General features: G+C 36.2%; 1 protein-coding gene across 1 annotated transcript in view; it reads left to right on the plus strand.

The window, feature by feature from the left end:
* The window catches only part of ACAD11 (acyl-CoA dehydrogenase family member 11), a 94,392-nt gene that overhangs the window by 66,894 nt on the left and 5,370 nt on the right, over positions 1-22,128 (plus strand). Inside the window, exons 14-17 of the mRNA XM_063114071.1 lie at positions 7,347-7,413; positions 8,045-8,130; positions 9,923-9,994; positions 10,878-11,032. Coding sequence (XP_062970141.1) covers positions 7,347-7,413; positions 8,045-8,130; positions 9,923-9,994; positions 10,878-11,032 — 380 coding nt within the window. The remainder of the gene's footprint in view (positions 1-7,346; positions 7,414-8,044; positions 8,131-9,922; positions 9,995-10,877; positions 11,033-22,128) is intronic.

A 22,128-nucleotide genomic window follows, 5' to 3' on the forward strand; every position in this document is an offset into this window, starting at 1 on the left:
TCTTCTTTTTTTTGTTAGCCATGCTAATGGTTTGTCAATTTTATTTATCTTTTCAAAAAACCAACTTTTTGATTAGTTGATCTTTTGAATTGTTTTTTGGTTTTCAATTTCATTCAGTTCTGCTCTGATCTTAATGATTTCTTTCCGTCTGCTAACTTTAGGTTTGGATTGTTCTTGTTTTTCTAGTTCTTTAAGGTGAAGTGTTAGGTTGTTCGCTTGCCATTTTTCCAGTCTTCTGAAGTGAGTGTTTAATGCAATAAATTTTCCCCTCAATACTGCTTTTGCAGTATCCCACAGGTTTTGGTATGATGTATCATTGTTTTCATTAGTTTCAATAAATTTTTTGATTTCCTGCTTGATTTCTTCTTGGACCCATATGTCATTAAGTAGAATGCTGTTTAATTTCCATGTGTTTGTATAGTTTCCAGAGTTTCGTTTGTTATTAATTTCTAGTTTTAATCCATTGTGGTCTGAGAGGATACTTGGGATAATTCCAATTTTTTTGAATTTATTGAGACTTGATTTGTGACCTAATATGTGATCTATCCTGGAGAATGATCCATGTGCTGATGAGAAGAATGAATATTCTGAGGTTGTTGGGTGGAATGTTCTGTAGATATCTGCCAATTCCAATTGGTCTAGAGTCTTGTTTAGATCTTGTGTTTCTCTACTGATTCTTTGCCTAGATGATCTGTCTAATATTGACAGTGGGGTGTTCAGGTCCCCTGCTATTATGGTATTAGTGTCTATTTCCTTCTTTAGGTCTAATAGAGTTTGTTTTATAAATCTGGCTGCTCCAACATTGGGTGCGTACATGTTTATGATTGTTATGTCTTCTTGATGGATCAGTCCTTTTATCATTAAGTAGTGTCACTCATTGTCTCTTTTTATGGTTTTTAGTTTGAAGTCTATTTTGTCAGATATCAGAATAGCTACTCCAGCTCGTTTTTCTTTTCTGTTTGCATGGTAAATCTTTTTCCATCCTTTCACTCTTAGTCTATGTGAATCTTTATGGGTGAGGTGGGTCTCTTGTAGGCAGCCTATAGTTGGGTCCTCCTTTTTGATCCAGTCAGCCAGTCTGTGTCTTTTGATTGGGGAATTTAAGCCTTTTACATTAAGAGTTGTTATTGAAAGGTGTTGATTTATTCCTAGCATTTTATTGGTTGTTTGGTTGTCTTAGGTGTCTTTTGTTCCTTGCTTTCTGATTTACTGTTTGTTTTCTGTGTTTGTTGGTTCCTTAGGTTGTAGATAGCATTTTTGTTTGCTTGTTTTCTCTTCATGAATGCCATTTTTATTATACTAGTGGGTATTGATTTTTCTTGGGTTTTTATGGCAGTGGTAGTTATTTTTCAGGAACCAAACCCAGTACTCCCTTGAGGATTTCTTGTAAGGGTAGTCGTGTGGTAGTGAACTCCCGCAGTTTTTGTTTGTCTGAGAAATATACTATTTGCCCTTCATTTCGGAAGGATAGCCTTGCAGGGTAGAGTATTCTTGGCTGGCAATCTTTGTCTTTTAGTATTTTTGAAAATATCATCCCATTCCTTTCTAGCTTTTAGGGTTTGTGATGAAAAGTCTGATGTTAGCCTGATTGGGGTTCCCTTATAGGTGATTTGACACTTCTCTCTTGCAGCTTTTAAGATTCTCTCTTTGTCTCTGAGTTTTGCCAATTTGACTATGACATGTCTTGGAGAAGGCCTTTTTGGGTTGAATACCTTTGGAGATCATTGAGCTTCCAGGATGTGAAGATCTGTGACTTTTCCTATACCTGGGAAGTTTTCTGCCACTATTTTGTTGAATATGTTTTCAATGCAATCTCCATTTTCCTCCCCTTCTGGAATACCCATGACTCGGATATTTGAGCGCTTAAGGTTGTCTGATATCTCTCTCAGATTTTCTTCAATGTCCTTGATTCTTTTTTCTTTCTTTTTGTCTGCTTGTGTTATTTCAAACAGCCCATCTTCAAGTTCAGAGGTTCTCTCTTCAACTTCGACAGGCCTGCTGGTCAAACTCTCCATTGTGTTTTTTAGTTCGCTGAATAACTTCTTCAATTCAGCAAGTTCTGCTACATTTTTTTTCAGGACATTGATTTCTTTGTACATTTCCTCTTTCAGATCCTGTATACTTTTCCTCATTTCATCATGATGTCTAGCTGTGTTTTCTTGTATCTCATTCAGTTTCCTTAGAATTATCACTTGAAATTCCTTGTCAGTCATTTCAAGGGCTTCTTGTTCTATAGGATCTAGAGTTTGAGATTTATTAACTTTTGGTGGTGTACTTTCTTGATTTTTTGTATTTCTGGTATCTTTTTTTTGATGTTTATTCATTGTGGCAGTGGGTTTCACAGTCCACCAGTTTGAGACTAATGACTAACTAGGATGTTGCTGTGGTTGCCAATTTCGTATGGCTACCTCCGTGACTGCTCAGTTGGCCTCTAGTGCCTTGTGTGTGTGGTTGCCTCGGGTCTTGGGCTTCTCTGGGGAGCCACCTTTCTGGTCAGCTTGGACTCTGCTGGGCTGGTGGATCACGTACCACAGGGTGTGTGATCACTGTTGAGCTTTCACTCCCTGTGCAGGACTTCTCCCTGTTCCTTGTGCTCTGGCCCAGGCTGTTGGATTGTGCAGTGGCGACCCCACAGGGTGTGTGGTTTCTGTCGAGTCTCCACCTCCCTGGCCGCACATCTCCCCACTCTGTGCACACTGTGCTGGGCTGGGGCGTGTCTTCTGCACCCCTCGTCTATCAGCTGGGCCTTCAAGACCCTGCCCGGCACCGCCTCACCCAGGAAGTCTACCAGGTTTCTGCTAGGCACAGACGACTGGTCGCTCTGGGTGCCTTTGTAGCACTGTGTAGATCTTTCTCGGGACTTGTTCACCTTTGTATCCCCCCAGTATAAACCGAGTCTAGCGCCCGCCTGCAGCCAGCTCTCCGGAAGGTTCAAGCGGACCTGGGAACTCTCCTACCACACTATTCCCAACCAGAAATTTGTTAGGCTTTTTTCTGAACTGGTGGCCGCAGAGATGGTATCTGCCTCCCAGTAACAGGAAGTTTACCGGGGGCCGGAGTCCAGGGTGTGGTGGAGTGACAGTCGGCCCGCCTGTACTTCCTTGCCCTCCCGACACTGCCCGAGGACGCCCCCCGCCACCAACCTGCCAGAGAACCGCGGAGGGAGTGGGAGGGGAGGCCGGCCCGCAGGCTCCGGAAAGCCCCGTGCCGGGCCAAGCAGGTGGGAAGGCTCAGTGAGGGCCGAGCCGGGCGGAGCTGCCAGCACCTTGGAAACTGGAGGCAGCCCCGGGGCGGTGAGTGGCCTGGTGATGCAGGCGGGAGCCGGGTGGGCATTCACCCCCCGAACAGAGCTGTGCCAGGGGTCACTCACAGTGTTGTGCCAGGTCGGGCGCTCACTCTCTGCCTCTGGTTTGCCGCCTTCCCCGTTCTCGGCTGCTGCCGCCTTGGGCTGTTCAGTCACGGCGCGGCTCGGGCGCTCCCAGGAATCTTCTTTAATGCTGGCCTGAAACCTCGAATCCTGAATAAGGCAGCTGGCCGCCTTCAGCGCGGCCCTGGCCTCCGGGATCCTGTCTGCATCCACAGCAGCCCTGGTGCCGTGTTCCCTGTTTCGAGACTCACTTTTGCAGCTAAGAAACAATTCTTTTCCTGCTCCACACTTCAAAGCTGTTGCCTGTAAATGAGGCAGCCTCTCCTGCCGAGGGCAAAGTAGCAGTCACCCCCCACGACCGGCCACCAGCAGTGGTCCTCCCTTAAGAGATGGCAAGAGGAAGGTCCACAAGTTTCCCGGCTGCCTGAGGCCCCGTGGCTGCCTTTTCCACCTCAGCTACTCCGCGCCAACCGCCGCAGCCACCGCTATCTTGAAACGCCCCCTCGACCCACTATCTTTTGGATCCTAGGACTTCCTTTTTCTTGATTTACTCCCTTATTTTACTTGAGAACATTCTTAACTTTTTGAGGAAAAAAGTGCATAATAGGTAAATTCTCTGAGATCTTGCATATTATGAATATGTATTTATTCTGCCTTCGCAGAAACTGATAGTTTGGATAGGTATAGAATTCTAGGTTGGACTATTCGTTTTCATCCAGCATCCCTTGTGGTTGATGAGAATTCTGATGCCAGTCTAATCCTCATTCCTTTTAGGTGGCATGTTTGTCTCTGAAACCTTTTAGGATTTTCTCTTTATTACTGATGTTTTGAAATGTCACAAGCACATATCTGATAGATTCTTCTTGCCAGTCAATGGCTCTTTCAATCTGAAGATTTTCTTCAGTTTTAGAACATTTTCTTTAATATATATTTCCTGATAAAATCTTTCCTTCTTTTTTCTGTTTTCTCTTTCTTGGGTTCCTTTTACTCTGATGTTGGACCTCACGTTTTGGCTTTAAGTGTCTCATCTTTGCTCTCCTAGTTTTAGACTCTTTTTCCCCTACTTAAGAGAATTTTTTAGATTTAATTTTTAGTGTTTCTGTTAAACTTTGTGTTTTAACAATTATATGCTAATCTCTAAACATTTTTATGCTCTTGTTCTCAGGTTGTTCCTGTTTCATTGCACCCATTTCTGGTTTTATGGTTACAATACATTTAGATCTCTCATATTACATTAACTAGAGTTTTTGTTGTGTGGTTTAGCTCAATTTTTGTTTGTTTGTTAGGTTCTCTCTGTTTTCTGTTTTATTTCATTCCTTTGTGGTCAGTTTTCTAGCTTACTTTGGCCAGTCATTCTATTTAATGCTGAGGGTTCTCTTCACATGCCACAGATCCTTGGTTTTCTGTTTATACTTGAAAAAAGAAAGGATAACTGGTTGAAGTTTTCTCTGTTATTAATACAGAGCTCTTTTCCAGCCATGTTTCTTTTCTGCACAGGAATTCTTTTAGAAAACTCTTAGAGGAGCAGGGCTCAGATTCACTTTAGGGTCAACTGATGAGAGGCTAATTTTGAGTTTTTTGTTTGTTTGTTGTGTTTTGTTTTTGTTTTGTTTTTGGTGGCTGGCCTGTTTGGGGATCCAAACCCTTGACTATGGTCAGCACCATGTTCTAACAAAGTGAGCTAACCAGCCAGCCCTCAATTTCTTTTTAACACACTATATATATTCTCCTTCAGTCTAAGCATCAGATACCTACCTTGAGAGTACCAACTGCTACATTTGCCTGCTTATAAATCTTTGACTAATCCCTCTTTTTTAATCTCACTTCTTAGTCCTACTTTCTGAATCTGAGGCCAGAACCCTCTCTTTCAATTCCTTACATCGTTTTCTAGACCCTAACTTCTCTGCCCATTTCATTGGTTAACTTGCCTCCACCTGTTTTCCAGGTATTTATTGGAATCTGTCATCAGCTGGTGGCCACTAACACTCCCAATCCTGTGCCTCATCTTCTCCACTTCCTTTTCTGTTATAGTTATGCCTTCATTGTACTTTTATATTTTTATTTCAATGGGATCTCAGGAGCAATGGGAGGCAAACACATATTTCTGCCATTTTGAATCTCTCCAAGTTGGCTTGAGAAAAGCTACCAGCTTAGTTTCCATTCTGAACTTTAGGAAATTCTTGATTATTTCCATTGTATAGTCTTCTCTGTTTATTTAGTATCTCCGTGGATAGACTGAAAAGTCTACAAGAGCTATAGTTATACATGCTGTTTCATTTGTTTCTTCTATAGAGCCAGAGACTCAACTGTAAGGAGTTTCAGGATCTCAAATGTCGGTGCTAGTGTTTAAGTGCTAGACCCCTTCTCTCTAACTTTACTCTTCAGTTCTGTCTCCTCTCCTGTTTCTTTAAGTCTACTTGCCTTGGTCTCTGTTTCTTGCCCAATCACCTTTCTTCTCCTAGGACTGCTTCTTCAGTAGGTCCTCTTCCCAATCCTTTCTCAGTCTATGGAGGTAAAGCAGCTTTTTCCTCTCAGTCCTCCCTTCCCTTACTCCTGACATTCACCATCATGTGAGCTGTTTGCAGACACTTAATAGGCCATCCATATTTCTCCTTCGTATTCCTTCTCTGCAGTAAGGTTTCCCAGGAATAACTGAATAATTTTGAGACTCAACAATTTTCAATTCATGGCCAATATTTCTTAATCCCTATTCCCATTCCTTCTTTTCCTCATATTATTTTGAAACAAACACGAGATAACACATCATTTCCTTCTCAAATATTTTAGTATGTACCTCAATAAGGGCTCTTTAAAAAATATAACCACAATACCATTATCACACCTAAAATTACTTATTATCATTGCATATCTAGTAAGTATTCATATTTCTAATTGTTTCGTAATTGCTATTACTTTTTGTTTGATGAATTAGGTTCCAAGGAAAGTGTAAAAATTGCTATTGGTCGATATGCCTTTTAAGTCTTTTTTAATCTATAAGCTACCTCTCCATCTCTCTTTTTTCTTTTTATTGCAATTTAATTGTTGGAGAAACTGGGTTTGTTGCCTTGTTGGTTTTTCACAGTCTAGATTTTATGATTTCATTCCCTGCAGTGTTCTTTACCATGTTCCATGGAGTTTATCCTTTCAACTCCTGGGATTTTATGGTGTTATTCAACCATTTGACATAATTTCTAATATTTCTTTAGTATCTCATGTCTTATATGATCTTTATATGATCTCAAATCTCTCAGACTCTTTTTATAAGAAATTAGAAAAAAAAATCTAATAATTTATCTGAGACTTTGTATAGATGTGTTTAACTTAGTCTAATCCAGTTGTTTGTGGCCTTGTAATTAGAAAGCCTGTTAAATGGTAGTCTCCCTGAGGGACCAGGGGCTTAGACTTACTAGTGAACATGAAATATACTTTTTGCAAGAAAGCCCCTTGGGGAATTGCCAGAGACCTCTGTACTGTGATAAAATCAAATATTATATTAAAATGAGAATAACTTATTTTCACATTTATGACCCTAAATAAACCAATAAATGAGAACCTAGGCTTAATAAAGGTGGAATCAGAGCCTCATATATGTGTACATATAAAATTTATATTATATATAAGGCATATAATTATATTAGACATATAAAATTTCACAACCTTTCTAGCAAGCTAATGTCTGAAATTGTGTATGGGAGAGCATCATTTTGTCTTAAGAGTTGTAGCTGTTTCATGCTTCTATAACTTTTTGTTATTTTTGTGCAGCAACTGTCATTGATGGAGTCCATTCTTGGCCTTGCCTAATCATTTTTCTTGGGTGACAGTGTTGTTCGTAAGCTTTATTATTTTAATGAATCAAGAATTTTCTCCCTATTTGTTTTTTGCCAAAAATAAACTTGGAAGGATTAGAACCTTCAGGGTGAAATGTCAAACTGGAAATTTCCTTTTATCATGTTTTCTGCTCATTTCCCCCTGGTTTTAGGAGCTGGGAATCCCAAGTGCAAAATTGCAATTGTTTTGGGAAGAACTAAAACAACTTCTGTATCCAGGTAATAAAACAATTTTGATTGAGAACTCTATGTAGGAATAAGAGTCAATCTTTCTCTCTACCCACTTAATTTACTTAAAATGCACCATTTGGGCTCACAAATCATAGTGTAAAATTTTTATTATCAGATTAAATGTCATGTATTTGTATTTCACAAGTATTTTGCTAAAAGATATATTTGGAAAACATTTTAGGGAGTGTTGCTGTACATTCTTCACTGTGGAATTTCTGGCATTAGAAAGTGTTGTGGAATCACGGAGCTGTTCCAATCAGATAATTTAACATAGAATTCTTCAGAACTGCCTGTAATAATGAAGTGATTAGGTGTTTAGATTGAAGGCAATAGTCTTGAAATGTTTAATTTTGTATACCAGTTCCCAGTTACCATTTTGAGCAATGAGAGCCATCAAACAACTTCCACTTATTTACAAATCATTGTTTTGGTTCCAGATCACAGCCTGCATCAGACTGTGCTTGGTGTATGTCTTTTACACAGTTCCCATTCCAGCCATCATTGCTTACATGATTATGTGACAACAGCAACAACAAAGAGGCAATTGCAACTCTACCTAACATTTGTTTTATTTTTCCTCTTAGCAAACTTTTCCTAAGAGTGTTTTTCTTTTGACTAGACACAAACAGCACAGCATGATTCTTGTTCCTATGAACACACCTGGAGTACAAGTAATAAGGCCTTTGTCAGTTTTTGGCTACATGGGTAAGTACCCAATAAACATATCCATGCATTAGCAAGCAGGAAGCCTAGAATATGCAGTAACATTGAAGGGAATAGATAGCATTTTAATGGATGAGATGTAAAATGCCAGTGGAGTTGAGAATGGAGAAAATAAAAAGAGGTAGGGCAGCATTCTACTTCATTTTGTTCACTTTTTGGGAAAGGGCAGATTGTATTCAAGGAATTGCAACTCTAACCACCAGTCTTCTCTCTATCATTCATGAGAATGGGTCAATGAAATAGACATAGATAAATTAAAACTAGGTAATCCACCATAAAATTCATTTTTGTCTCCAAGTTTAGCTTCCTTAATCAATCAGCCTACAGGATCAATATGCAATGACTTTTCATTTATTTGAGTGTAAAACTTTTCCTTCCTTCTGCCCATGGGTGGAATTTCTAAGAAGCAAGGAAACTTTGTTTCCTGCCACCCACTCTGTGCACATCCGTTGTATCTGTGCTACTCAGGCCCTCCACTCAGCAAGTATTTATTGAGTGTCAAGTACTGTTCTAGGTGTTTGGAATGCATTAGTGAACACAACTAAGATCCTTGCCCTCATGGAGCTTACATGCTGGTGAAAGGAGGTGGTTTACTACAAATATATAAATAAGTAAAATAGCATGTTAGCAGATGGTAAATGCTATGAGAAAGTTGATTGGATTTCAGGTTCTGTGGTGACACTGGCTTTCTCTCTGCTGTTGAATATGACTAATGATACATTCAAGTAGCAGATATAAGACTTGCAGTTTTATAGAACATTTGACATCCTCACCTCCTGTAGGATGCAGCTATAGGAACATACCCACAGGTTAAGTGTAGGTTGTTGAGTTGTAGAGCAATGGCCTGAAAGACACTAAAAATGGTTTTGTAATACAGGTTAGCTACAAGTACCCACCATTGCAGAGCTTATGTTTGAATTTTCAGTGTAACAAACTCACCAACATCTCTCTAACTCATTATGTCCAAGGCCAAAGGGAACAGGGTCGAGAAGGTTATCATTAATGTCTGTTCTGCAGGAAGAGCATGTGGAATTAGCCTGAGCTTATCTCTAGAACTCAGCAGGGAGGAGGGTTGATGCAAAGACACAAGCGTGAATATGTTCCTAGTATCAGCGGTTCAGATGCCAGCATTTTCAAGAGGCAAACACACTGTGGAACAAGTGTAGACTGGGAGTAAACATACCTCAAGGTCCAGGCTCTGCTTTGTCACTAATGCTGAACCGGCTTTGTCTCTTCAAGTAGGCCCTTTGCATTTTCAGGCATCTGTTTCTACAAAGATAAAATAAGAAATATGAATTACATTACTCACTTGCAGTTGTTGAAACATTGAACCTTTTTTCTCCACATTAAATTTTCTTTGGATTTTTTTTTTTTTTTCCAAGCATAATTTTCTTTTCTAATCAAAATTTTCTTTGGAGTCCATATATAAAACATTTCAGAGGAGAAGCAATAATAGAACCATTATAAAATAGTCTGGTTGGAATTGTGGAGACCAGTCTTGCTTTTTCATAGTTCTACAACTTCAGAGAATAAATCAGAAAATCTCTGGATCAAATGATTTCTAAAATCTCTTCTAACTTAAACAGTTGATGAGTTTTCTGGACTGCTGGGTATTGAGGGTTCAGGACTGAGGTCTGCCTAGGAATGTCCATGACATATGGATCTTTTAAATCCTACTTTCTTTGAGTAATTATAGTTCAGCAGATTAATTACATGTGATCTCTTTTTTGGTCAACTGATTTTTATCTTTAAAATTTTATTTTCTGTTTTATAGATCATTTCCATGGAGGACATTTTGAGATCCATTTTAATCAAGTGCGAGTTCCTGCAACAAATTTAATATTAGGTAAGACAAGTTTGGAAAAATGATTCTTAATATTTTCAGGTCTAAATCTGGAAAAGATATGCAGCTTACCTTAATTTAGATACTTTCCTCTCTTATTCATTTATCAAGGAAAAATTTTTCATTTTTTCATTTTGTGGATTTTCTTACATGAAATAAGATTTTATTTAATTGTTGGATATGGTTTTATATATCACATCAATTGAAAACATAGCTAAATATAAAAATTACACAATTCAGAGCAACACTCTTTTACCTAAGCATGATCTGTAGGCCTCTACTTGTTTTAAGAAAACCTCAATACTTTTTGAATTCAAGTCTTATATACAAGTTAGAAGCATAAATAACTTTCAACACTGCATGCCTGGAACGTCTCCACCCTCTTGCTTATTGGAATCCTACCCAACATTCAAAAAACATTAAATGCCTCCTTTTTCGGGAATGTTTTTGTCTTTCTTTCTCACCCCATCCACTCAACAAGCCCCTAATACCTGCCAGGCCCTAAGAGTACAGTGGTGAACAGACAATCTCTCCTTCCTTTACCTTTGTTTCTCTCTGTAGCCTTTATCTTTGTCTCTGCTTCTGAATTCTAAATTCCTAGTATAGGGACTGTGTCTTGTACACCTTTGTAACTATTGCAGCACTAATAAAGTAGCTTATGTATACAGTAAGTACTCAAAGACAGCTTTTAAATTTGATTGGAGTGTTTAATGATGGTGGTTTTTAAGACATAGAGATCAAAATTCCCATAAATGTATAATAAGCCTTATTCTACAACTGACTTTTTTCTTACCAGAATGCCGTTTTTATTGAGGGATGCTCATTTTCCCAGGATTTGTATAAATAACAAGAGGGCCATTTTCATGTTCTTTTTTTTTTCTCACAGGTGAAGGCAGGGGATTTGAAATTTCCCAAGGCCGCCTTGGGCCTGGCAGAATCCACCACTGTATGAGAACAGTAGGTGTGGCAGAATGTGCTCTGCAGATCATGTGCGAACGGGCAGCACAAAGGGTAGCCTTTAAGAAGAAACTGTATGCACACGTAAGGATGGTTACTTACTTGGATTTGTTGTAGCCCAGTGCACTATACTAACCTCGAACAAAAACATTACTTGCTGGGAGAGAGATTTCCTCTACATGAACAAAGTGATTCTTTTCCATAACGCCTGTTTATGTTTGTACTTAAATATAGTCTGATGAGAGGTATTTATCTTTGTGAAAGATTAAATAGCTCCTATACTGCTTCAACACCTCCACACACAAGGAGTGTGGACAATTCCTTCGACTTTCTCAGACTTTTGTTCTCTAGAGAACGTGGTACCTTGGAACTCTCTGTGGACATTAAGAGTCTGTCATAAGGAAGAGGGATTTTCCTTGTTCTTTCGTTTTCTGGAAGGAATTGGGACAAATAAGTGTAAAGGTATTAGAAAACAGCGCCAAAACTCAGTGAGAGGAGGAACATTCTGATAGAGAAATTTCAAAATGGAGTGGACTGCTTCAGAAGGAAGTGAGTTCCATGTTACTGGAGAAATGCAAATAGAAATGGGACCCGCATTTGATGGGATGTTCACAGTTTTTTGAAGTTTCATCTGTGGTTTACAAAGCACTATAAACATAGTTATATGTGGGCAATATAATCAAAATTAGGAAATGTATCAAGAGGGAAAAGAGGTTATCATTTCAGATGTCCTTGGAAAGCTTTTTACAGAGAAGTGGGATATCCAGATCATCCCCAAAAAGCCCTACTAGTTTTTTAAGAAGGCAAGAAAAAATTGTTAAATATTTAATATTTATTATTGCTGATATGTTAGTTTAGGTCAAACTTGTGGTGATAGAATTGTATTGTGTTTGCTAGACTTGTATATTTTAGTATCTTGGTCCCCTTGTAAAGTATATTTATGACCATCGTAAAATATTGCAGTATATTTTTTACTTTAAATTCTTATAGGCTGGGCTGGCTGGTTCACTCAGTTGTTTAGAGCACAATGTTATAACACCAAGGTCAAGGATTTGGATCCCCACACCGGCCAGCCACCAAAAAAAAAAAAATTCTTATAGGCTGTATTCGCTTTTTGTGAAGTATTATTCAGCATAGATATGATTTATTTGTATAATTGTTCTTATGAGAAAATACAGACTGCTTTATGACACCACACCTGGGAGTAATTTGTGGGGAACCTCTTTAGTATATGATGAAGGTGAAGGCAAGAGGGTCAGGTGTCAAATGGGCACTGCAGGAAGAGGTGAGAAAATGTAACCTTTTGGGGCCATGGTTAGAGCCCCTGCTGCTGCCACCAAACAGGTACTAAAGAGTTGCTCTTGGCACCAACCATTACTTCTTCCCCTTTTCTCTTTTCAAGCTTGCCTTGCAAACCCTGGAGTGAGGTGAAGGGTAGACACAGTAAAGTTCACAGACATGCATCTCGAACACACAAAATCACTCTTCCCTTCTGCCTTTTTAAAGTTAATGTGTCATACAGAGCAAGCCTGGGCTTTCTAAAAATATGCCTCTCTTCACTGGAAACTTTTCACATCTGGCACAAATAAAATGATCTGGCAGAAGCAAAAAGAGATGCATGAGCATGTCAAAAACAAAACTCTGCCCTTTTTTTTTTTTTTTCCAGTTTGTGAAAGGAACATTCCATTTCCCTGAATTTGTAGACTCCTTCCAGCTACCTTATAAATTATTCCAGGCTCTAAATCAAAAAGTTGCCAATTAAAGTTCTGTCTTTGTAAATAAATTTGGCAGTTCCCTAGAGAACTCAGATTCTGCTCACTTAACCCTTTTCAGCAAATCTAGGGTCTGCAGAGACCCTGCTGAGAACACTTTATTCTAGAGCTGAGAAGTAAATGCATTTTGAGTCTGTTCATGAAGTTTGGATTACCCAGTTTACAACCATCAAAGAAATATTCTTTGACTGCCGGCAGCTTGTTTGAAATTGTTAATTCAGAGCCATGTTTCAACCTCTAGAACAGTACCGTCCAATAGAAATATACTGAGTCACAAATGTAATTTTAAATTCTCTAGTAGCAACATCTTTAAAAAGTAAAAATAAATAGATGAAATTAATTTTAATGACGTATTTTATTTAACCCAATATATCCAAAATGTTATTTCAACATGAAATCAATATAAAATATTATTAATGAGATATTTTATATCCTTTCTTAATGCTGATTTTTCAAGATTACACCTATAGTATGTCTCAATTCAGACTAGGCATATTTCGTTAGTGGCTGTCATACTAAACATCATTGCTCTAGGGAAACTCTAAACATGTGCTGTTGAAGAAATGTACTAGAGCAAACATGGCCAAACATAAAAATAGCTGTGGAAGGTTAATGTGGCTTGAATCAAATCACTGTAATAGTCATCTGGTCTAACTCATCATAACAAACCAATTATTCATTATAAACACCAATTCTGTGTTTACAATTGGGAACCCAAAGAACCCATTACAGTCAACTAGAAGCATTTATTTCGTATGTCCCCTGAGTTTCAGTGCTGAATTCTGAATGTCTGGATGCTTGTGGAATTTGTGATAAGGTTTGGTTTTCATAGTTTCCACTTACCTCCCCTGTTCTCTTCCAAGTTCTGAAAGATGGGGAAAACTCAGAGAATGTTCATTAAGTTAAATGAGAAGCACGTACCAGGTTTTTAAAATTATTTTTATTTTGAGATAATTATAGATTAACATGTAGATATAAGAAATACAGAGAGATCCCTTGTACTCTTTACCCAGTTTCCTCCAATGGTAACATCTTGCAAAACTATATGAGAACCCAGATGTTGTCATAGCTACTCAACATTTCCATCACTACAAGGAGCCTTCCTGTTGCCCTTTTATAACCACATCTACTTTGCTCCCACCCCCACCTTCTCATTATTTCCTGGCAACCACTAATCTGTTCTTCATTTTCATAATTTTGCCTTCCAAGAATAGAATCTTATAGTATATGAACTTTTGGGATTGGCTTTTTTTCACTCAGCATAATTCTTTGGATATTCACCCAGGTTATGTGTATTAGTTGTTGGTTCCTTTTTTTGTTGAGTAATATTCCTTGGTATGGATATACTACAGGATGTCTGGTTGTTTCTAGTCTGGGACTGTTACAAATAAAGCTGCTATAAAACACTTGAGTAGGTTTTTGTGTGAACTTAAGTTTTCATTTCTGAGATAAATGCCCAAGAGTGCAGTTACTGGGTCATAGGGTTGTTGCAAGCTTAGTTTCTTAAGAAACTGCCAAATTATTTTATATTTTTCACCCTCACTAACTCTGTGTGAGTGATCCAGTCTCTCCACATCTCTACCAACATATGGTGTCATCATGATTTTCTTATTTTAGCCATTCTGATAGGCTTGTAGTGATATCTCATTCTGGCTTTAATTTATATTACCCTAATGGTTTATCACGTTGAACATCTTCTCATGTGCTCATCTGTCATCTTATGTCCTCTTTCAGTTTATATCTTATGCCCATGTTCTAACTGGACTGTTCGTTTTTTTACTGTTGAGTTTGAGCATTCTTTATATATTCTAAAGACCATCCTCTGACAGACATGTGGTTTGCAAATATTTTCTCCCACTCAGCTTTTCTTTTTATCCTCTTAACAAGGTCTTTCACAGATGAGAAGTATTTCATTTTAATGAACTCTAATTTGTCAAGTTTTGCTTTTATGGGTCATGCTTTGGTGTCAAGTCTAAGAACTCTTTGCCTTGCCCTATATCCTGAATACTTTATTCTATAATTTTTTTCTACAAAAGTTTGACATTTTACATTTGAGTCTACAATACATACATTTTGAGTTAATTTTTGTATAAGGTATGAGACTTAGGTCAAGGTTTATTTTTTGGGTTATGGGCCTCCATTGCTTCAGCAACATTTGTTGAAAAGGCTATGTTTCCTTCATTGGATTGCTTTTGTGCCTTTTTCAAAAACTAGTCAGACATATTTGTATGGGTCTATTTCTGGGTGTTTTGTCTTAATTTTCCGTGTGTCTGTCTCTCTGCCAGCACCTCATCATCTTGATTACTGTAGTTACGTAACTAGTCTTGAAATAAACTAGACTGATTCCTCTTAATTTATTCTTCTCTTTCGAAAATGTTTCAGCTATTCTGGTTCCTTTGCCTTTCCATATAATTTTTAAATTAATCTTGTCTATATCTGCAAAAAAGTTTTGCTGAAATTTTGATAGGAAATGTGTTAAACCTATACTCATATATCAGTTTAGGGAGAATTGGTATCTTTACTATGTTGAGTTTTGTATTCCATGAACATGGTATGTCTATCCATTTATTTAACTTTGCTTTCTCTCATCATCTGTGTGTAGCTTTCAGCATATAGGACCTATACATGTTTTGTTATGTTTACACATAAATATTTCAGTTTATGAGCAGTTATAAATGGTATTGTGTTATTAATTTGTGTCCATGTGTCTATTACTAGTATATAAAAATCTGTTAATTTTGGTATGTTTATTTTGTATTCTGTGACCTTGCTGAACTCACTTATGAGTTCTAGGAGTTTTTGTAGATAGGTTAGGATTTTACATAGATAATCATGTCATCTGCAAATAAAATACAGTTTTATTTCTTCTTTTCTGATATGTATACCTTTTATTTCCTGTCCTTGCCTTACTGAAGTAACTAGAACTTCCACCACTAGGTTGAATAAGAGTGGTGAGAACTGACATCCTTATCTTGTTTCTGATCTTAGGGGAACTTTAAGTATAATGATAACTGTAAGTTTTTTACAGATTTTTTTTATCAAGTTGAGTTCCCTTCTACAACTTTTTTTCTGAGACTTTTTATCATGAATGAGCATTGACTTTTGACCAGTCCTTTTTCCTTATTGATTTATATAACCATGTGATTTTTCTTCCTTAGCTTGTAAATATTGTGAAATACATTGATTGATTTTCATATACTGAACCAGCTTTGCATCCTTGAAATAATCCCACTTTGTCATGCTATATAATTATTTTTATATATTGCTGAATTCTATTTGCTAATCTTTTGTCAATGATTTTTGCACCTGTATGCATGAGGGATATTGATCCATAGTTTCCTTTTTTGTATTTATCTGGTTTTGTATTTATCAAGGCAACACTGGCTTTCCAAAATGATTTGGGAAGTATTCCACTCCTTTTACTTTCTGGAAGAGACAGTCTGGAATTGGTGTCAATTTTTCTTTAAACATTTAGTAAAGTTCTTCAGTGAAAGTATCTGGGACTAGAGATTTGAGGAATTGGGGGAGTGTTAAATTTTAAATTAAAGTTTGTAATAGTTTTAGGGCTTTTCAAATTATTTATTTTATATTGGATGAGTTGTGGTCATTTATGTTTTTTGAGGAAGTAGTCCATTTTGTCCAAGCTGTCAATTTTATATGTTTAGAGTTGTTCACATATTTTTCTATTATCCTATTGATGTCTGCAGGGTTTACAGTCATATCCCCTGTTTCATTCTTGATATTGATAATTTGTGCCTCATTTTTCTTTTGTCTTGCTAGAGGTTTAGCAATTTTATTGATCTTTTTCAAAGAGTATAATTATTATTAATATGTAAAATTATACAATATAGTAATTAATATGTTATGTCTTAACATTAACAAGATCTTTGTTTCATTGATTTTCTCCAAGTTTTTTGTTTTCAATTTTATTTATTCTTGCTCATTATTTCCTTTTGCTTTCTTTGGGTTTATTTTACTCTTCTTTTTCTAGGTTCTTAAGGTAGCACAGATTATCAATTTGATATTTTTCTTTTTCTCTAACATGTGCATTTAGTGCTGTATATTTACCTCTCAGCACTGCTTTACCTGTGTCTCACAAATTTTGATATGTTGCATTTTCATGTTCATTCAGTTTTGTGTGTTTTTAAATTTCCCTTGAGACTCCTCTTTGATCCACGGATTATTTAGAATTGTGTCACTTGATTTCCAAGTAGTTTGGAGAAGTTCCTATTTTCTTTCTGTTTCTAGTTTGATGCCATCATGATCACAGAACAAACTTTGTATTATTTCAGTTCTTCTAAGTTTGCTGAGGCTTATTTTATGGCCCAGGATATGGTTTATCTTATTTTGTGGGTACATGAAAACAATGTGTATTCTGTTGGTGGTGGTGGAGTGTACTATAAATGTCAATTAGATCCTTTTGGTTGATAGTGTAGAGTTCATCTATGTCCTTGAAGATTTTCTGTTTAATTGTTCTGTCAATTTTGAGAGAGGGATGTTGAAGTCTTCAACTGTAATTGTGGATTTGTCTACTGCTTCTTTCAGTCATTTGAGATTTTTTACGTACATTTCCAGCAGGTCTGTTGTTTTGTCCCTACACATTTAGGATTGCTATGTCTTCTTAATGGAATGACCCTTTTATCGTTAATAAAATGACCCTCTCTGTCTCTGCTAATTTTCTTTGCTCTGAAGTTTACTTTATCTGATATTTGATTAATATTTGCATGCTATATCTTATTTTTTAAAAAGTTTTTTTTGCTTTCAACCTGTTTATATAATTATATTTGAACTTTCTTCTAGATAGCATGTAATTTTGTCATAATTTTTAATCCACTGTATCATTCTTTGTCTTTATAATAATTAATATGTTAGGGAGTAAGTGTGCCATTTTATTTTTTGTTTTCTGTTTGTTCTGTTGTTTCTGTTTTCTTTTTTTCGTGCAGTGCTGTGGGTTAATTTAATGTTTTTAGAACTCAATTTGATTTATTTATAGTGTTTCTTGAGTGTATTTCTTTGTATAGCTCTTGTGGTGCTTGCTCTAGGTATTACATTATATATACATAATGTACACTGTATATACAACTATATGTATTTTATAAGAGTCTACTGGTGTCATAATCTTACCAGTTTGAGTATAGAAATTTCACCTCCCTTTAAGTCCCTTCCCCCATTTATACTTGTCTTACCTATTTCCTCTATATACATTTAGAATGACAGTATTATAATTTTTGCCTTCACCATCAAACATAATTTAGAAAATTCAAGAGGAATAAGAAAAACAGTTGTATTTAACCATGTTTTTACTTACCATTTTCTTTCTTCTTTCATGATTTTCCAAGGTTTCTTCTTTCGTCCTTTCCTTTCAGTTTCGAGAACTTCCTTTAGTCATTCTTTTAGGGTCTACGGGTGGTGAATTCTGTTTTTCTTCATCTGAGAATGTCTTGATTTCTCTTCATTCCTCAAGGATATCCTCTTTGGGTATAGAATTCGATGTTGACAATTTCTTTTTTTTTTTTTTTCCCAGCACTTGAAAAATATTGTGCCCTTCTGATACTTCGCTCTCTCTCTGTCCTTCTGCTCCCTCCATGTATATGTCTCCCTTACAGGTAAGATATCATTATTCTCTGGCTGCTTTCAGGATTTTTTTCTTCATGTTTAGTTTTCAGAAGTTTAATTACGATGTGTGTTGGTATGGTTTTCTTGGGTTTGTCCTACTTTGGAATCACCTAGCTTCTTGAATCTGTAGGCTTAGGTCTCTTGCCAAAGTTGCGAACTTTTCAACCATTATTTCTTCAAGTACTTTTAAAAAATTAAATTTATGTTTTTCTTAATTGAAACATAATTGTATAGGTTTATGGGGTACAATGTGATATTTGGGTACATGTATACAATGTACAATGATCAAATCAGGGTAATTAGCATATCCATCACATCAAACATTTGTTATTTCTTTGTGTGGGGAACATTCAAAATTCTCTTTACTAGCAATTTGAAATTATACAATAAATTGTTGTTAACTGTAGTCTCCCTTTAGTGCTATAGAACAGTAGAACTTAATCTTCCTATCTAGCTGCAATTCTGTATTCACTGACTATGATTTCCCTGTGTCCCCTCCCCCTTACCTTTTCCAGCCCCTAGTAACCACTCTTCTATGAGATCAACTTTTTTAGCTTTCACATGTGAGTGAGAACACACAGTATTTCTTTTTCTATGCCTAGCTTATTTTACTTAACATAATTTTCTCCTTGCTCATCCATGCTGCTACAAATGGCAGGATTTCTTTCTTATGGCTGAGTAGTATTCCATTGTGTATATATATCACATTTTCTTATATGTTGGCTATTTGTTTCTTGGCTATTGTGAATCAAGCTGTGATAAACATGGGAATGCAAGTATCCCTTTGATATGTTGATTTTCTTTACTTTGGATATATACCCAGTGGTCAGATTGCCGGATTGTATGGTAGTTTTATTCATAGTTTTTTGAGAAACCTCCATACTGTTTCCATAATGGCTGTACTGATTTACAATCCACCAACAATATATGAGTTCCCTTTTTTTCCACATCCTCACCAGCATTTATTTTCTATCTTTTTCATAATAGCAATTCTAACTAGGGTGAGATGATATCTCATTGTGGTTTTGATTTGCATTTCTCTGATGATTAGTGATGTTGCACATTTTTAGTTATTTGTTTAAATTTATTTATTCACATATTTATTGTTACAAATCATATTCTTTATGCCCCTTATCCAATCTCCCCTCTCCCCCTCCTCCCTTCATGTTTCACATTTTTCAAATATCTGTTGACCATTCATGCGTCTTCTTTTAAGAAATCTATTTAGCTTATATGCCCATATTTTAATCAGATTGTTTGTTCTTTGCTACTGAGTTGTTTGAGTTCCTTGTATATTCTGGATATTAATCCCTTATAGGATGAACAGTTTGCAGATATTTTCTCCTATTCTGGAGGATGTCTCTTCACTCTGTGGATCATTTCTTTTGCTGTGCAGAAACTGTTTGGTTTGATATAATCTCATATATTTGTTTTTGCTTTTTTTTTTGCCTATGCTTTTGAGGTCTCATTCATAAAACCTTTGCACAGTCCAATGTCCTAAAGCATTTTCCCTGTGTTTTCTTCTGTTTGTTTCATAGATTCAGGTCTCATATTTCAGTCTTTAATCCATTTTGAGTTGATTTTTTTAAATGGTGATAGGTGGGGGTCTAGCTTCATTCTTCTACATATAGATTTCCAGTTTTCCCAGTACCATTTATTGAAGAAACTGTCCTTTCCCCAATGTATGTCCTTGGTGCCTTTGTCAAAAATCAGTTGGCTGCAGGTACATGGATTTATTTCTGGATTCTCTATTCTGTTCCATTGGTCTATGTGTCTGTTTTTGTGCCAGTACCATGCTGTTTTGGTTACTATTGCTTTGTAATATACTTTGAAGTCAGTCAATGTGATGCTTCCCACTTTGCTGTTTTTGCTCAATATTGCTTTGGCTATTCAGGGTCTTTTGTGGTTTCTTATAAATTTTAGGATTATTTTTTCTTTTTCCATGAAGAATGTCATTGTTAGTTTGATGGGACTGCATTATATCCATAGATCGCTTTGGGTAGTATGGTCATTTAATAGTATTGATTCGTCTGATCCAGAAACATGGATTGTCTTTTCATCATTTGTATCTTCCTTAATTTCTTTAATCAGCATTTTACAGTTTTCCTTGTAGAGATCTTTTCCTTCCTTCATTACATTTATTTCTAGGCTTTCTTTTTGTCTCTATTGTAAATGGGATTGCTTTCTTGATTTCTTTTTTGCTAGCTCATTGCTGATGTATAGGAATTCTACTGATTTTTGTATGTTGATTTTGTATCCTGAAACTCTATTGGGTTTGTTTATCAGGTCTAAGTGTCTTTTTAGTAGAGTCTTTAGGTTTCTCTCTATATAAAATCATGTCATCTGCAAACAGGGACAATTTGACTTCCTTCTTTCCAATTTGAATGTCCTTTATTTATTTCTCTTGCCTGGTTGTTCTGCCTAGTACTTCTGGTACTATGTTAAACAAGAGTGGTGAGAGTGGGCATCCTTGTCTTGTTCCATTGCTTAGGAAAAAAGGTTCAGCTTTTCTCCATTCACTATGATGTTAGCTGTGGATTTGTCATATATAGCATTTATTACGTTGAGATACTTCCCATAATTTGTTGATTGTTTCTGTCATAAAAGGATATTTAGTTTTATCACATGCTTTTTATGTGTCTATCAAGGTGATCATATTTTTTTTGTTTTATTCTCTTGTGATGTATCACATTTTTTGAAGTCCAATGCGCTATCCATTGCGCTACGGAGCCACCTATGTATCACATTTTTTGATTTGCATATGGTGAACCATTTTTGCATCCCTGGCATAAATCCCACTGGATCATGATCTATAAACCTTTTGATGTGCTGCTGGATTTGGTTTGCTAGTATTTTATTGAGGATTTTTGCAGCTCCATTCATTAGGGATATTGCTCTATAGTTTTCTTTTTTTGTTGTGTCCTGTGTGGTTTTGGTATCAGGGTAATGTTCGACTCATAGAATGAGTTTAGACGAATTCTGTCCACTTCAATTATTTGAAATAGTAGGAAAAAACGTTGGTATTAGTTCTTTAACATTTTGGTAGAACTTGGTAGTAAACCTATCTGTTTCTGGGTGTTTTATTGTTGGGAGATGTTTTATTACTGATTCATCTCATTATTCAATCTTATTATTTGTTATTGGTCTGTTCAGTTTTTCTGTTTCTTCTTGAGTCAATCTTAGTATGTCATATGTGTCCAAATATTCTTCCATTTTCTCTAGGTGTTCAAATTTGCTGGTATATAATTGTTCATAATAGTCTCTAATGATCTCTTGTATTTCAGTGGTATCAGTGGTAATGTATTCTTTTGCATTTCTGATTTTATTTGAGTCTTTTCTCTTTTTTCTTGGTTAGTCTAGCTAATGGTTTGTCAATTTTATCTTTTCAAAAACCAATCTTTTTGTTTAACTGATATTTTGTGTTGTATTTTTGTTCTTAATTTCATTTATTTCTGCTCTGATTATTATTGGGGTTTTTTTGTTTGTTTTCTTTTTTACTTACCTTGAGTTTTGTTTGTTCTTGCTTTTCTAGTTCCTTTAGGTGCATCATTAGGTTGTTTTTTGAAATCTTTCTATTTATTTTATGTAGGTGTTTATTGCTATACAATTTCCTCTTTATACAGCCTTGGCTGTATCCCACAGGTTTTGGTATATTGTGTTTCTGTCTTCTTTCAAGAAATTTATTAATTTCCTTCTTAATCTCTTTCTTCACATGTTGGTCATTCAGGAGCATGTTGGTTAATTTTCATGTATCTGCAGTTTCAAAAGTTTTTCTTGTTATTGATTTCTAGT

The sequence above is a fragment of the Cynocephalus volans genome, chromosome 11 (assembly GCF_027409185.1).
Source record: "Cynocephalus volans isolate mCynVol1 chromosome 11, mCynVol1.pri, whole genome shotgun sequence".
Lineage (NCBI taxonomy): Eukaryota > Metazoa > Chordata > Mammalia > Dermoptera > Cynocephalidae > Cynocephalus > Cynocephalus volans.